The 16128-nt window shown below is 45.3% G+C and overlaps 1 protein-coding gene across 1 annotated transcript in view; it reads left to right on the top strand.

The window, feature by feature from the left end:
- Positions 1-15805, top strand: part of LOC143955210 (uncharacterized) — a 30832-nt gene extending 15027 nt beyond the window's left edge. Inside the window, 6 exon segments of the mRNA XM_077465296.1 lie at positions 3073-3192; positions 3407-3577; positions 3664-3787; positions 3904-3992; positions 9723-9870; positions 11987-15805. Coding sequence (XP_077321422.1) covers positions 3073-3192; positions 3407-3577; positions 3664-3787; positions 3904-3992; positions 9723-9870; positions 11987-13125 — 1791 coding nt within the window. The 3' untranslated portion in view covers positions 13126-15805.
- The last annotated feature ends 323 nt before the right edge of the window (positions 15806-16128 follow it).

Raw genomic sequence — 16128 nt, 5'->3', positions numbered from 1 at the left:
ATCTCTTTAAAGAAGATCTATCATTCCATGTTTTGCAGTCCTGTCCCGTATTAGACAAAGTACATGTAGTATGTTCTCCCATACTTTTAAGTGCTTTCTAACCCTAGTTGTGAGGTCTGGCCTGCCCTCTCTGATCCAACCACGGTTTTGAAGGAGACTGCTTATTCATAAATTTTCACCCAGTAACTCCCTCCGTCATGTCCGTCCTCTTCCTCCATAGTCATTTGTGATGTCTTTTATCTCCAGCAGATGCTGACACATACTCATATATACTTTGTATAGTTATTAAAAAGAATCATCAGAAAAAATAAAAACAGGTAGATGTATCGCTGTATCTCCTTTCTATTTCTGCCAGCACTGAAAATATCCCCCCATTTGGCCATCACGGTCCACAACCATCTCCGCACCTCAGGTGATCACAACATGGAGATCATCTACCTGCAGGTAGAGAAGAAGCAAGGAATATTATGGGAGGTCACATGATATTATTCCGATCTCTGAACTTAAATTGTATTCAAACCAAATGTTTTCTTCTTGTTTAGGATAAAGCAGAGATTGGTTATAACTAGAGATGAGCTCAGGCATGTTGGAAACCCCGCCTGCCCGATCCCACCCGGAAGCCGAAACTGCAAACGGCTAATCACAGGTATTGAGACATTTCCCGATCTGTGTAATGGCCGACCGGGAAATGGGCACATGGGGTTTTCGAACATGCCCAAGCCCAACTCTATTTATAACCCTTTCAATATCGTATTGCTATGTCTCCCATTAGTAACTTCACTTGCTGTTCAGTAGACCTAACAGGAAACAAGAGCCAATCTCTTTAAAGAAGATCTATCATTCCATGTTTTGCAGTCCTGTCCCGTATTAGACAAAGTACATGTAGTACCTTCTCCCATACTTTTAAGTGCTTTCTAACCCTAGTTGTGAGGTCTGGCCTGTCCTCTCTGATCCAACCACGGTTTTGAAGGAGACGGCTAATTCATAAATTATTTCATATTTACACCCAGTAACCCCCACCCCATCATGTCCATCCTCTTCCTCCATAGTCATGGTGATGTCTTTTATCTCCAGCACTACGCCCAAATACATGGTTATAACATGTGCACCAATATAACCTATACTGTGAGCCACAAATACCTCTAGCATAAAGCAATTTCTGAACCATTAGCCATTATCAGTAATGGCGTGTACACACGACCGGTTTTCCCATTTCTGAAGTTTTTTTTCAGACGGAATTCCGCTGAAACTGTCTTGCATACACACGATCACATCAAATTCCGACTGTCAAGAACGCGTGACGTACAACGCGTACGACGGGACTAGAAAAAGGAAGTTCAATAGCTAGTAGCCAATAGCTTCTGTCTCATACTTGCTTCAGAGCATGCCTCGTTTTTGGAACGTCGGAATCGGCTACAGACTAGCAGTTTTCCCGATAGGAATTTGGTCCTTCAGAAAAATATAGAACATGTTCTCTTTCTAAGTTCTTCAGAAATTTTCGACGTAAAAAGTCTTATGGGGCATACACACGATCGGAATATACGATGAAAAGCTCCCGTCTGACTTTTTCTGTCGGAAATTCCGACCGTGTGTACGGGGCATAAGTGTCTAGGGAAGTATAAATTTCAGATATAATGTGACCATTTACCTTCCACCTTCACTTTAATTGACCTCCATGCTACTAATGGGTCGGAGGTACTCCTGTTAAAGTGGTTGTATACTCATTTTTGGGACTTTTACCTACAGGAAAGCCTATAATAAGGCTTACCTGTAGGTAAAAAAAATATCTCCTAAACCTGTACGGTTTAGGAGATATTCCCCTCGGTATGTGGCGCATGCGCACAAGGGGATTCTCGGCCTGAAAATCCGGCAGTGGCCGACCGGCCGGAATGAAATTTCCTGCGCGCATGCGCGGGAGTGACGATATCACGGCTCCGGCCACTCACAGCGCTGGAGCCGCGATACCCGGAAGAAACGCAGAGGGAGCATGTCGGCTCCATTGGCGTGGATCGGGCCAGATGTCGGGGCCTCGTTCTAAGGTAAGTATTTCATAATGAGCTAGTATGCAGTGCATACTAGCTCATTATGCCTTTTGCTTTGCAGGTGTAAAAAAAAAAAAAAAATAGCGGGTTTACTACCGCTTTAACCACTTCGGCCCCCGGAAGGATTTTCCCCCTTAATGACCAGGCCATTTTTTGGCATACAGCACTGCGTCGTTTTAACTGACAATTGCGCGGTCGTGCGACACTACACACACACAAAATTAATGTCCTTTTTTTCTCACAAATAGAGATTCCTTTTGGTGGTATTTGATCACCTCTGTGGTTTTTATTTTTTGCGCTATATACAAAAAAGAGCGACGATTTAAAAAAATAAAAAAAAATACATTTCTTCATCACTTTAGGCCAATATGTATTTTCTACATATTTTTGGTTAAAAAAAAAAAAAAGCAATAAGCGTATATTGATTGGTTTGCGCAAAAGTTATAGCGTCTACAAAATGGGGGATATATTTATGCCATTATTAAATTTTTTTACTAGTAATCGCGTTGAGCTGCAAATTTTTTATTTTTTTAATTTTTTTTAATTTATTTTTTTAGCAGAACTGCGACATTGCGGCGGACAAATTAGACACTTTTGACACTTTTTTGGGACCAGTGACATTTATACAGCGATCAGGGCTAAAAATAGCCACTGATTACTGTATAAATGTCACTGGCAGGGAAGGGGGCGACCAAGGGGTTAAGTGTTCCCTAGGGAGATGTATAGTATGCCATTATGCTTTATGCTTTACATTTGCAGGGAGACAAAGAGGAAGTAACACCCATCAGGGTTTACTTCCTCTTTAAGCTGCCAAGGTGACAATTTAGAAATGATTTACATATATCAAGTAACACTTCCTTGTAAAGCCTAATCAGAAACTCTGTATTTTTTCTCAGTTAGATGGAGAAAAGAAAAATATCAGAACCGTTTTCAGATTAATATTTGTCTGTAGTCAGAGTCTGAGCTATGGAGGAACTCTGTGCAGACATTATTCATCACACTACAGATAATTCTCAATTTTTATTGCTAGAAATCAGCATCTTATAGGAAGCTCATGACTATGTCGATAAGGATGGACAAAGACCCAACCCATGTGACTGTGAGGATATTGGACTTCACCCTGGAGATCATCTACCTGCTGACCGGAGAGGTGAGGAGGATTCTGGGAGGTCACATGACATCACTCTTATCTCTATTAATAAAACCCAGACCCGACCAGAGAGGTGAGGAGGATTCTGGGAGGTCACATGGCATGCAACTTATCATGTTCACTTATTGTTAATTTGAACATAGAACTGACTGGAGGAATTAGGAGGATCCTGGGAAATCTGTGATTAACCTTTTTACTGTATCTCTTTCTGCAGGGTTATAAAGTAGTGAAAAAAACATCCAATGAGCCATTGCCACCCAGCAGCTGTCCTCCCAGGACATCACCCATCACAGTGCTTCCACCTCACTGCCTGACAACAGAGGTAACCAGTGCCAAGAAGATTCTACAAGTCATCAAAAAGATCATTGGTCTGCTAACAGGAGAGGTGAGCGGTGCTGGGAATTCTGGGACATTATCCAGTAACAGACAAGGGATGTGTCTGGATGGTGACTGTATCATTGTGTGTGTCAGGTTCCTATAAGGTGTCAGGATGTCACTGTCTATTTCTCCATGGAGGAGTGGGAGTATTTAGAAGGACACAAGGATCTCTACAAGGACGTCATGATGGAGAATCAGCCGCCCCTCACATCACCGGGTAAGAGGAGACTTTATTGTAAAGGAGAGAGCAGTACGGAGGCTCCACCTAGATCCCCCATCATCTGATAAACACATAGAAACAATGTATTCAGTCAGTGTGTGTGTTTCCTACAGATGGATCCAGTAATGGGAACCCACCAGAGAGATGTCCCCGTCCTCTGGATTCCACACAGGAAGATCACTCCATCCCCCACCATCATCAGGTAGGTGGAACTTAGCTTGTAGACATAAACATTTATTGTGATGTCTTGTTCTGTTCTACAAATGTATTTTCCTGACAGACTCCATGGCAGCAACGTGTGGGTTAAGTCCCGCCTCCACTACCCATAGGACACTACTCCCATAAATCTTTGCTCCCTGCCCCTGGCCGTGTTCTTTTTTTGTCCTCCTCTGAAGGACCCAGAAGTGGTCTTCCTACCTGAAGATTTATCATCCCCACGATCGAGGTCGGCCGGTCTGCGACTCTGGGTCTGGAAAGTCGCATTACTCCGCTAAGCCCTAGCTATTAGCAGGGTATGGAGTGGGCAGTGGAAGAGGCGCTGTGAAGAAGCCCATGTCCTGGCCACTGGCAGGCAGGCTGCGCATTGGTCGGATAGCCAGCTATTAGCAGGTGACCTGTTTTGCCCCCTGGAAAGTCCGGTGTCATCTTACCTTATCTTCGGCCGAGTGATCGATCGTGGTGGGAGTGGTGAGAGGTTCTAAAAGTTCTTTATGGCAGCAGTTTTTGTATCTTATTATCTGTCTTCGTTTGTTTCTGTTTGTTTGTATGTGCAGGCATGGCGGCTGGTTCTTCCACGTTCCAGCCGCCGTTCTACTTCCGGGTTTGCGTTTTCGGCCGTACTGCGCATGCGAGAACGCGGTTGAGATTGAGGCTTGGTTTCGCGCATGCGCGATAGCGGCAAATTGCCGCTGTTTCGCGCATGCGCACAGGAACGGCGGTGACATCACAGGGGCGGGCTATTTAAATGTGGAATTTGTCTGCAAGCTTTGGGAATGCTTGCGGGCTGTTGCGGTGACTTCCCCCTGCCTCTGTGTTGCATCCACTGGTAAGTGGCATTCTGGGATAGGGAGGCTATCCCTTCCCTGTCCCTTGCACTGATCCCTTGTCATCTTTTCAGCGCGTATGGATATCGCTGAGGACATGGATTCCTTACCGCCTGCTTGTGGCCAGCCCTCTCATAAAAGGTATTTCTAATGATCACCTGAAGGTCTGGTGGGGGAGGGGTATTTATCTGTTAGCTCTGTCCTGATGTCTTGTCTCTGTGGTTTCTTGTCTTGTTCCTTTTTCAGCCCTTCCAGGTCAGAACAGCATCGCAGCTCTCATAGAGGGAGCGACTCCTCCAAGTCGCATCACTGGCACTCCTCTTCCAAATCTAAACATTATGGTTCCTCCTCAAGATCAGGACACCGTAGTGAAGAAAGATCGCACTCCTCGAGGACTCAATCTAGTCACTCAGCTAGTGCCTGTTGGGGGTGCAGAGCTCTTGTACCGGCAGCAAAATCTTTGTGCGATCCTTGCTACGCCAAGGCTTCCAATGAAAGGGGTGACGCGGATCAACAACTTAAAACCCTGGTGGAAAAAGTTGTTAAGGAGTCCCTCAGAAATATTGAGGGCCAGTCCTATGTTCCCCCGGCAGAGCCGCCACTTTCTCCACGAAGGGAGACTTAGCTGCAGGATACTTGGGAATCCTCTGCGCATAGCCACCCCTCAGCTGCCATATCTGACAGTGACACTGATGAAAGTGATCCCTGTGTGGGCTTTGATTTCGCTCTACTGCCTCCTCTGGTCAGAGCTGTTAGAGAGACACTGAACTGGGAAGATTCTGTGGCTGCTCCTTCCAAACAAAGAAAATTCTTTAAGCAATTAAAGAAGGAACGGATTAATTTTCCTTTTATCTCTGAGCTAGGTGAGATTATCACAGATAAATGGGGCAAGGTGGAGAAGAAAAATTCCATGCTATCAAAGGTTTCGAAACTCTATCCTTTCAATGAAGAAGAGGTGAAGCATTTGGAGTCAGCGCCATTAGTAGACGCAGCAGTCATGCGGCTGGTGAAACATGTCACTCTTCCCTTAGAGGATACCGTGTCTTTTAAGGATGTTCTGGACAGACGAATTGATGCTGATTTGAAGAGAGTGTATCTCACAGCAGGAATGGCCTGTAAGCCAGCGCTAGCTCTGGCCGCTATGTCCAAAGCAATGGAGATATGGACAGATAGTGTAGATGAGACACTTAGAAATATCTCTGAAGATACAGCTAAGAGCTCGCCTATCCAAGAGCTTAGGCTGGCCTCCGCCTTTCATGGGGAGGCCTCTATCGACATTATACGCCTGGTGGCTCGGGTGATGCTTTCTTCTGTTACGGCTAAACGGGCTCTTTGGCTCCGCCCCTGGCTGGCAGACCCAGCCTCAAAACAAGTATGGTGCCGCATCCCCTTTGAAGGGTCCTCCCTTTTCGGCAATAAGTTGGATGAGGCTATTACCCGAGCCACTGGTGGGAAGTCGGGGTTCCTCCCCCAGGACCGGCGTTTGCAAGCCCAGAGAAGGTCTTTTCCAAAGAGACAGTACCAGGAACGAGCCAGGGAAGCTCGCAGTTACAGACCAGGCCGTGAATTTTCCAGGTCCTGGAAATCAAGACAATCCTCTTTTAAAAAATCTACAAAAAGTGATTTGAAGGGAGAGAGGGAACCAACTAAATCCTTTTGAGGTTGGGCCCGCTCAGACAGGGCAGGTGGGGGCTCGTCTTTTCCACTTTCGCCATGTCTGGGCGGCCTCGATCCAAGACTTCTGGACCGTCAAGACCGTCTCCTCAGGTCATGTTTGGACCTTCAAGGAATCTCCCAGACTCAGATGGGTCCCCACCTCTCTCCCGGCCTCAGATGAAAAAAGGCTAATTCTTCTAGCCTACGTGGAATCTTTGTTGGCTCAAGGCGCCGTTATCCATGTTCCAGTCATTCAGCGAGGCATGGGAATCTACTCTCCTTTGTTTATGGTCCGGAAAAAGAGCGGGGCCTGGAGGCCGGTCATAGATCTAACCCACTTGAACAGTTTTATCAAAAAAGAAAAATTCAAGATGGAGTCTTTATCCACAATTCAACAATCTGTCCAAGCAGGGGACTGGATGGTCTCCATAGACCTCAGGGACGCCTATTTTCATGTCCCAGTTGCAGAAAATTACCAGCAGTATCTCCGCTTCTCCGTGGGCGAAAGCCATTTTCAATTTACTTGCCTTCCCTTCTGGCTATCAACTTCTCCTCGTGTATTTTCAAAAGTATTGTTGGCAGTGGTAGCTCTTCTGAGAACCAAAGGGATTCGTCTACATCACTACCTAGACGACCTTCTGTTGTTGGCTCAAGACAAGGATCAACTTCTAGTACACAGAAAGCAGGTCATCTCCACCCTACAGGAATTCGGGTGGATCTTGAACTTGGAGAAGAGCCAGCTGGTCCCATCTCAGCGGCTGGTGTTCTTAGGGGCCCTATTCAACACTGTCAGAGGCACCATCTCATTACCAGAAGAGAAGTTGTCAGTGGTCAGGGACAGAATCCGTCCAGCCCTCTCTGCCTCTCATCTCCAGGCTCTCCAGTGCCTGAAAATTATAGGCACTATGGTAGCGACAATCCCGATGGTGAGGTGGTCACAGTGGAGGATGAGGCCCTTTCAGAAGGGTTTCCTTCATCAATGGTCAGGCAACAAAACCCAGCTGATTCGGATCACCTTATCCATGAGGAATTCCCTTCTGTGGTGGCTCCAACGGGAAAATCTCTGCAACTGCCATTCCATTCTCCCCATCTCATGGGTCACCATAACAACAGATGCCAGCAACAGGGGTTGGGGCGCCCACTGTCTGGCGGAAGTGGCTCAGGGCACCTGGATTCTCCCCTCCAGAGGGACGGTGTCGAACATCCTGGAGTTAAGGGCAGCCTTTCAAGCTCTGCTAGCCTTTCGGCATCTGATTTCAGGAGCCTCGGTCTCACTCAGGCTAGACAATACCACAGCAGTGGCGTACATAAGAAGGCAAGGGGGTACCCGAAGTCTATCCCTTCTCCAGGAGGTGGAACCGATCATGACCTGGGCTCAGAGGAACCTGAAGGATCTGACAGCATCTTATGTCCCAGGGATTCAGAACGTTCAGGCAGACTTTCTTTCCCGGATACTTCTGGACAACAACGAGTGGTCTCTCCACGAGGAAGTGTTCAACTGGATCCTGACAATGGGGCTCTCCCCAGAAGTCGACCTGTTTGCCTCCCCTTGCAACAAAAAACTGGAGAAGTATTATTCAAGGTACAGGGATCCTCAAGCCTACGGGGTGGATGCCTTGACAGAGAAATGGTGGTTCCACAAGGCCTATGCCTTTCCCCCAACTCCTATTATTCATCAGTTCCTGAGGAGACTCAGGTCAGAGTCAGCAGAAGTGATAGCCATAATTCCCTATTGGCCCAACAGACCCTGGTTTCCGCTTCTGATGCTCCTCAGTGTCAGGGATCCAATTCCTTTACCATCCAGGCCAGACCTTCTGTCCCAAGGGTCGAGATTACATCCTTGCCCGGATCACCTGCGCCTAAAGGCTTGGTTTTTGAAAGGGGACGGTTGAAGGCTTTAGGCTGTCCTGAAGAAGTCATTCCCACTCTTCTTAGTGCTCGAAGAAGCAGTACTAACCGGGTATATGAGAGAATTTGGGCGAAGTTTGCAGATCACTTGTCTTCAAGGTCCAGTTCCTGTAATACCCTGACAGTCCGGGACGTCTTAAGCTTCTTGCAATCAGGATTGGATATCTCCCTTTCGGTTAGTTCTCTCCGGGTCCAGGTTTCAGCAATTTCAGCTTTTTCTGGAGTCGCATGGGCCAATCATCCCTTGGTCCAACAATTCTTCAAAGGAGCAGTCAGGCTTAGGCCACAAAGGAAGCCTAGATTCCCCAAATGGGACCTTCCATTGGTTCTAGATTTCTTCTCTCAATTTGACAGAACGCTCTCAATCAGAGAATTAACCCTTAAAACCTCTTTTCTGGTAGCCATAACTTCGGCGAAGAGAATCTCCGAAATTCAGTCTCTAGGTACAAAGGAACCTTTTCTCACCTTCTTTCCAGATAGGGTGGTCCTAATTCCGATGTTGGGGACAAATCCCAAGGTGACCTCTGTTTTCCATGAAAACCAGGAAATCACTCTTCCTACCTTCAATTCTGCTGGAAGTCAAGATCCACATCCACTCGATTTGGGAGTTACTCTAAAACAATATCTGGATATTACAGCTTCTTTTCGTCAATCTGACTTCCTCTTCATACTATTTAACGGGAAAAGTAGAGGCGCCAAGGCCTCCGTTAGATCCATCGCTGCTTGGGTGGTTCAGGCAATTCAATGGGCTTATAGAGAGAAGGGCTTGGCTCCTCCTGAGGCGGTTACAGCTCACTCTACCAGAAGTCTCTCAACCTCATGGGCGGCTTCGCGCCACGTTGCACCTGATGTAATCTGCAGAGCGGCCTCCTGGTCTTCTATTCATACTTTCATGTCTCACTATTGTGTTGAGCCAGCTTCCTTATCCTCTGTTGATTTTGGTTTGAAAGTCCTGTCGGCCGACAGTGTTAAATAAATCTTTTGTTCAGCATTTTTGCCCACCCGGGTGTGTTTGGCGAGTTATTTCCCACACGTTGCTGCCATGGAGTCTGTCAGGAAAATGGAAAATTCCTATCAAAATACTTACCGTAATTTTCCTTTCCTGATGGACTCCATGGCAGCAGGAGTTCCCTCCCAAATGGCTGGAGTAGGCTAGTTACCGAACACGGCCAGGGGCAGGGAGCAAAGATTTATGGGAGTAGTGTCCTATGGGTAGTGGAGGCGGGACTTAACCCACACGTTGCTGCCATGGAGTCCATCAGGAAAGGAAAATTACGGTAAGTATTTTGATAGGAATTTTCCATTTTATCATCATTGGGGTTTAGGGTGTAAATCTGGAAGATATCAAACTTGAACATAAAGAAGAAGAAGAAGAAGAAGAGAGGTTGGTGAGTGGAGATCAGCAGTCTATGGAGGAGGGGGAGATGATTATGAAAAGTGAACAGGAGGAATCTTCTCTACATATGGACACAAGTAAGTAATAAACACTAAATACTGAAACCACAATGTTTTCTTTGCACTTCTATGAGTACAAAGTATGTGTATATAAGTAATTTAGTGGGTTAACAAAAAACAAATATCCATCAAGTAAACCTCACAAAAAATCTACTGGAGAAAAGACTAAATGAAAGGTCCATCTCCATTCCTCAATATAACGTCATGTTCCCAACAAATGAGGAGGAGATACTGTACACCATATGAAAGGTCCATCTCCATTCCTCAAAATAACGTCATGTTCCCAACAAATGAGGAGGAGATACTGTACACCATATGAAAGGTCCATCTCCATTCCTCAATATAACGTCATGTTCCCAACAAATGAGGAGGAGATATTGTACACCATATGAAAGGTCCATCTCCATTCCTCAATATAACGTCATGTTCCCAACAAATGAGGAGGAGATACTGTACACCATATGAAAGGTTCATCTCCATTACTCAATATAACGTCATGTTCCCAACAAATGAGGAGGAGATACTGTACACCATATGAAAGGTCCATCTCCATTCCTCAATATAACGTCATGTTCCCAACAAATGAGGAGGAGATACTGTACACCATATGAAAGGTCCATCTCCATTCCTCAATATAACGTCATGTTCCCAACAAATGAGGAGGAGATACTGTACACCAGGGCTCGACAAAACCCGGGCGCCCGGTCGCATTTGCGACTAGAATTCCAGACCTGGCGCCTGGGGCAGCACAGCTGGGGGTATGCTGTCTCCGCGGCCCCCCCCCCCGGCGCGATCGCGTCGGGCCGCGCCGCCGCCGGCCGGTAATTTAGCCCCCGGCTTTGAGGCCTTCTACGATCCTATGGTTCCTTCTGTAATCTGGCGCCCTCTTGTGGTGGCCGTTGGAATTACAACCAGCAATGCTAATGGATGCAATGCTAATTTTCCCTGCCTGCCAGCCTATCTTCCTTCCCTTTACTCAGAACCCCTAAAAATTATATATATATATTTTATTCTAACACCCTAGAGAATAAAATGGTGGTCGTTGCAATACTGTCTGTCACACCGTATTTGCACAGCGGACTTACAAGCGCACTTTTTTGGGGAAAATGTATTTAATAAAAAAAAAAAATAAGACAACAGTAAAGTTAGCCCAATTTTTTTTTAATATTGTGAAAGATAATGTTGCGTAGAGTAAATCGATACCAAACATGTCATGCTTCAAAATTGCGCCCGCTCATCGAATGGCGACAAACTTTTACCCTTTAAAATCTCCATAGGCGACATTTAAAAAATTCTACAGGTTGCACTTTTTAAGTTACAGAGGAGGTCTCTGTATTTTTTTTTTTATTTTAACTTTTATTTTTATTTTTTTCACTGTTCTTTAAAAAAAAAAAAAATGTGTCACTTTTGTTCCTATTACAAGGAATGTAAAAATCCCTTGTAATAGAAAAAAGCATGACAGGTCCTCTTATATATGAGATCTGGGGTCAGAGAGACCTCACATCTCAATTTACACTAAAATGCAATTTAAAAAAAAAAATTGTCATTTGAAAAAATAAATAAAATGTCCCTCTAAGAGCTATGGGGGGCAATGACTTGGAGACAGGTGAGGGGCTTGGGGCTATCTTCCCCTCACTTGTCTCCATGTCAGGCCAGGGACAGGTCCAGATCGCCGTCACGGACCCGGCTCCTAACTTTTTTAGCTGGCTCCTAGATTCCAAGCAAATTTGTCAACCCCTGCTGTACACCATATGAAAGGTCCATCTCCATTCCTCAATATAACGTCATGTTCCCAACAAATGAGGAGGAGATACTGTACACCATATGAAAGGTCCATCTCCATTCCTCACTATGATGTCATGTTCCCAACAAATGAGGAGGAGATACTGTACACCATATGAAAGGTCCATCTCCATTCCTCAATATAACGTCATGTTCCCAACAAATGAGGAGGAGATACTGTACACCATATGAAAGGTCCATCTCCATTCCTCACTATGATGTCATGTTCCCAACAAATGAGGAGGAGATACTGTACACCATATGAAAGGTCCAGTGTGGATATACAATATATGACTAAATGGAAGACGTGATGAATACTTTTTAAAACAATTTAACAATTGCTTTCCAACAGATGGGACTTATGTCAGGAATACGACAGAGAGACATCTTATTTCATCTTCAGACTGTTATACGGAAGAAAATATTACTCAGAACATACATCTCAAACCTTACCATATGGAGATATCAATGGATCCCTCTAACCCTAAAGAATCGTCTGACCAATCACATACTGTTACTCCAGATGTCCATCTGAGATCGCATACTATGGGAAGAACGATGGATCCATCTGATTCCAAGGAATCTCTATGTGTAGTGTGTGGTAACGTAGCATTTGTTAAACATGAGAAAAGTAATACGGTTGAGCATCCCTATTCATGTACAGAGTGCCGGAAATGTTTCATTCAACGTGGAGACCTTCTAAGACACAAGAAAATCCACAAAGCTGAGCGTCCCTTTTCCTGTTTAGAGTGCGGCAAATGTTTTGGTGGTAAAGAAAAACTTATAATACACCAGAGAATTCACACGGGTGAGCGTCCTTTTTCATGCTCAGAGTGCGGGAAATGTTTCTCTGTGAAAGGAACGCTTACTGTACACCAGAGAAGACACACAGGTGAGCGTCCTTATCCCTGTTCAGAATGCGGGAAATGTTTCGGTGGCAAAGAAAAACTTACTACACACCAGAGAATTCACACCGGCGAGCGTCCTTTTTCATGCTCCGAGTGTGGGAAATGTTTCTCTGTGAAAGGAACACTTACTGTACACCAGAGAAGCCACACGGGTGAGCGTCCTTATCCCTGTTCAGAGTGCGGGAAATGTTTCATTCAGAAGACAGACCTTCTAAGGCACAAGAGGATTCACACGGGCGAACGTTCTTTTTCCTGTTTAGAGTGCGGGAAGTGTTTTAGTGATAAAGAAAAACTTACTGCACACCAGAGCATTCACACTGGCGAACGTCCATATTCATGCTCAGAGTGCGGGAAAGGTTTCACCGGGAAAGGAAAGCTTGTTATACACCAGAGGATTCACACGGGGGAGCGTCCTTTTTCTTGTTCAGTGTGCGGGAAGTGCTTTGCTGAGCATGGGAGACTTCTTAGACACCAGAGAATACACACAGGCCATCGTCCTTTCTTATGTTCAGAATGCGGGAAACGGTTCATTGAGAAAAATGACCTTCTTAGACACCAAAGAATTCACACAGAAAAACGGTGATTCTCCTGATCAGAGTGCGGGGAATGTTTGCAGACATCAGATAATTCACACTGGTGAGGGGCCTTTGTTGTTATGAGTGCGGGAAACGTTCCATCGAAGGAAGACTTTCTGTACTCAATGTCCTTGAAGCTCGCTACCGTTCGCTATGGCAAAACGAAACGTCATCTCCAGCTCTGCTGGATATTTGCTGAACAATAGAGGGCATGTGTGAACCCCCGACTATAGTGCCAAACCCCATTGAAGTCTATGAGAGCTTTAACCACCTCAGCCCCGGAAGATTTACCCCCCTTCATGACCAGGCCGTATTTTTCAATATGGTACTGCGTTACTTTAACTGACAATTGTGCGGTCGTGCGACCATGTACAAAAATAAAACTTACGTCATTCTTTTCCCACAAATAGAGCTTTCTTTTGGTGGTATTTGATCACCTCCTGTGGTTTTTATTTTTTGCTCTATAAACAAAAAAAGAGCGACAATTTTGAAAAAAAAAACCAATATTTTTTACATTCTGCTATAAAACATAGCCAATAAAAAAGATGGAAAAAAAATCAGTTTAGGCCAATATGTATTCTGCTACATATTTTTGGTAAAAGCAAAATCCTAATAAGCGAATATTAATTGGTTTACGTGAGAGTTATAGCGTCTCCAAACGATGGGATATATATCCTGGTAATTTTTATTTATTTTTATTATACTAAAAATGGCGGGACGGCGACATTGCGGCGGACAGTCGGACACTAGCTGACAGTTTGCGGTAACCAGTGACACTAATACAGTGATCAGTGCTAAACAATATGCACTGTCACTGTAATAATGACACTGGCTGGGAAGGGGGTTAAACATCTAGGGCGATCAAAGGGTTAACTGTGTGCCTAGCCAGTGTTTTTGTTTGCTATGTTAGGTGCTTTTACTAAGGGATCTGATGGATTTTGTTCAAAATCCATCCCTCCAGCTAAACCAGATCCTTATCCTAGATGAGGGTCTGCTATGTATTTTAAGGGGTGCCCAATGCAAAAAAAAACTGTAGGTTCCCTTCCAAAATTCATACAAGACCCTGGGGGGGGGGGGGGGAGGCAGTGAGCATGTAGCATGTTCTCCTACCCCTCTTGAACAATACTAGACCACATGCCCTCAATATGGGGTGGTGGGGGGGTAACTTGCTAGGAAATCTCCCCAACTTCCTTGCAATACACCTTGTCCCCAAGTTTATGGGGGCAGGAGTCTCTTCACCACATCCCTGTTCCCAGTTTTGGTTTGATGTAGTATTAGTTGATACTGTATTAAACTGTATTGTAAAGTGCTGCGTAAGCGGTTGGTGCTATATAAACATGTCAGAGGCACACAAGGCCCCTTCATCAGGCCATTGTGTTTGCAGTTGTAAGTAGGTCGGGTTACTGCAGATCATTCTGGACGGCTTTACAGGGTAGGTCTCTGGTACCTCCCCCTGAATCTAGAAGCTTTGAGAAGCATCTGGAAGTTAGTGGGTGAAGACCAGGAGGTACTGATCTGCATACTTGAGGGAATCTGGCCAAACCCAAGGCAAGGGGCCTGTGAGGGTGGCTGGGGTCAGCCCTTAAATATGGTGGAGCCTGGCCAGCAGGGGAGTCGGGTAGAAGATGGAGTGCTGAGGTTGCTGTTGTGTGGCCTGGGAGGGGAACCCCGGAGTGTGGGGGCTCTGCCTTCAGGCTGGAGCTGAGGAAAGGAAGGAAGGAAGCCTAATGCCACGTACACACGATCGGAATTCTCGTCGGAAAAAGCTCTGATGGTTTTCCTGACGGAATTCGGCTCAAGCTGTCTTGCCTACACACGGTCACACCAAATTCTGATCGTTTATAACACAGTGACGTACGACGGGACTAGAAAAAGGAAGTTCAATAGCCAGTAGCCAATAGCTTCTGTCTTGTAGTTGAATCGGAGCGTGCGTGATTTTTGGCGTGTCGGAATTGCATACACACGATCGGAATTACAGATAGAACGTTTTTCCGTCGGGAAAATTGAGAACATGCTATAAATTTTTGGCTGGCGGGAATTCGGACAGCTAAATTCCGATGGAGCATACACACGGTCGCATTTTCCGATGGAAAGCTCTCATCGGTTTTTTTCTGTCCGGAATTCCGATCGTGTGTACGCGGCAAAAGAGAGGAGTATTCTTTACCTTTGGATTTCCAGGCTGGCATGGGAAGATCTCTTCAGTTTGAGGCCTAAACAGAAGTCTTGCCCAGTGCAATAGAAAGCAAAGGACAGCGCAAGTACCTCAGCATACCCAGGGGCATACCAGGGGAAAGACTACCAGACGTAATATACTTTACAAAGGACAGCGTTGTGCTAAATCCTGATCCCTTGTCCTGGGGCGTACTTCAGAGCAGCCCCAGGTGGGCTGGTAGTCAAGCAGCCAGGTGGGCTGGTAGTATCTACAAGTTTCAGGACTGTGTGAGGCTCTACTGAGGAGACACTATACTCCTGCATACAGTTTGGGACATTTCACCAAAGGAGACTAAAGAACTTTGCCACTGATCCATAGACTGCGATTATTCTGGAGGGAGTACAGTACAGGATCTTCATTTTTTGAACATAGAGAAGGAAGTTGGCCTCATCTCTTGTTCTTCAAGTCAAGTTGGCCTTCCCATAATCCCTATACCCTATCAGAGTACTTTTCCCCAATAAAAGAACAAAAACAAACCCATGGACTGATTTCTTGGTTCTGGATGCAAGTTGGAAATGTGTGTTGCCTGGCTGTGCAGGAATAGTGGGAATCGGTAACCAGCAGCTCCTGCGGGGTTAGCGCTACAATAATAATGAGTTTTATTATGCTATCAAATTGTTGTTTTACATAGCTCCCAACTGTCCCTGATTTGGAGCAACTCCCTCTGTCCCTTTTTGCCCCTCATTTTGGTCTGATCCATATAGTTGCATCTAAAATGCACTTTTTATCTTTCAAAATTGTTGCTGCTAAACCTTTCATCCAATTTCTAAATTGCTACATTTGTAAATTAAAAAGCCAA

Source organism: Lithobates pipiens, unplaced genomic scaffold, assembly GCF_037356315.1.
Source record: "Lithobates pipiens isolate NorthernLeopardFrog02 unplaced genomic scaffold, aLitPip1_a1.2 Scaffold_35, whole genome shotgun sequence".
Classification (NCBI taxonomy): domain Eukaryota; kingdom Metazoa; phylum Chordata; class Amphibia; order Anura; family Ranidae; genus Lithobates; species Lithobates pipiens.
This window is presented reverse-complemented; position numbering and strand designations above follow the sequence as displayed.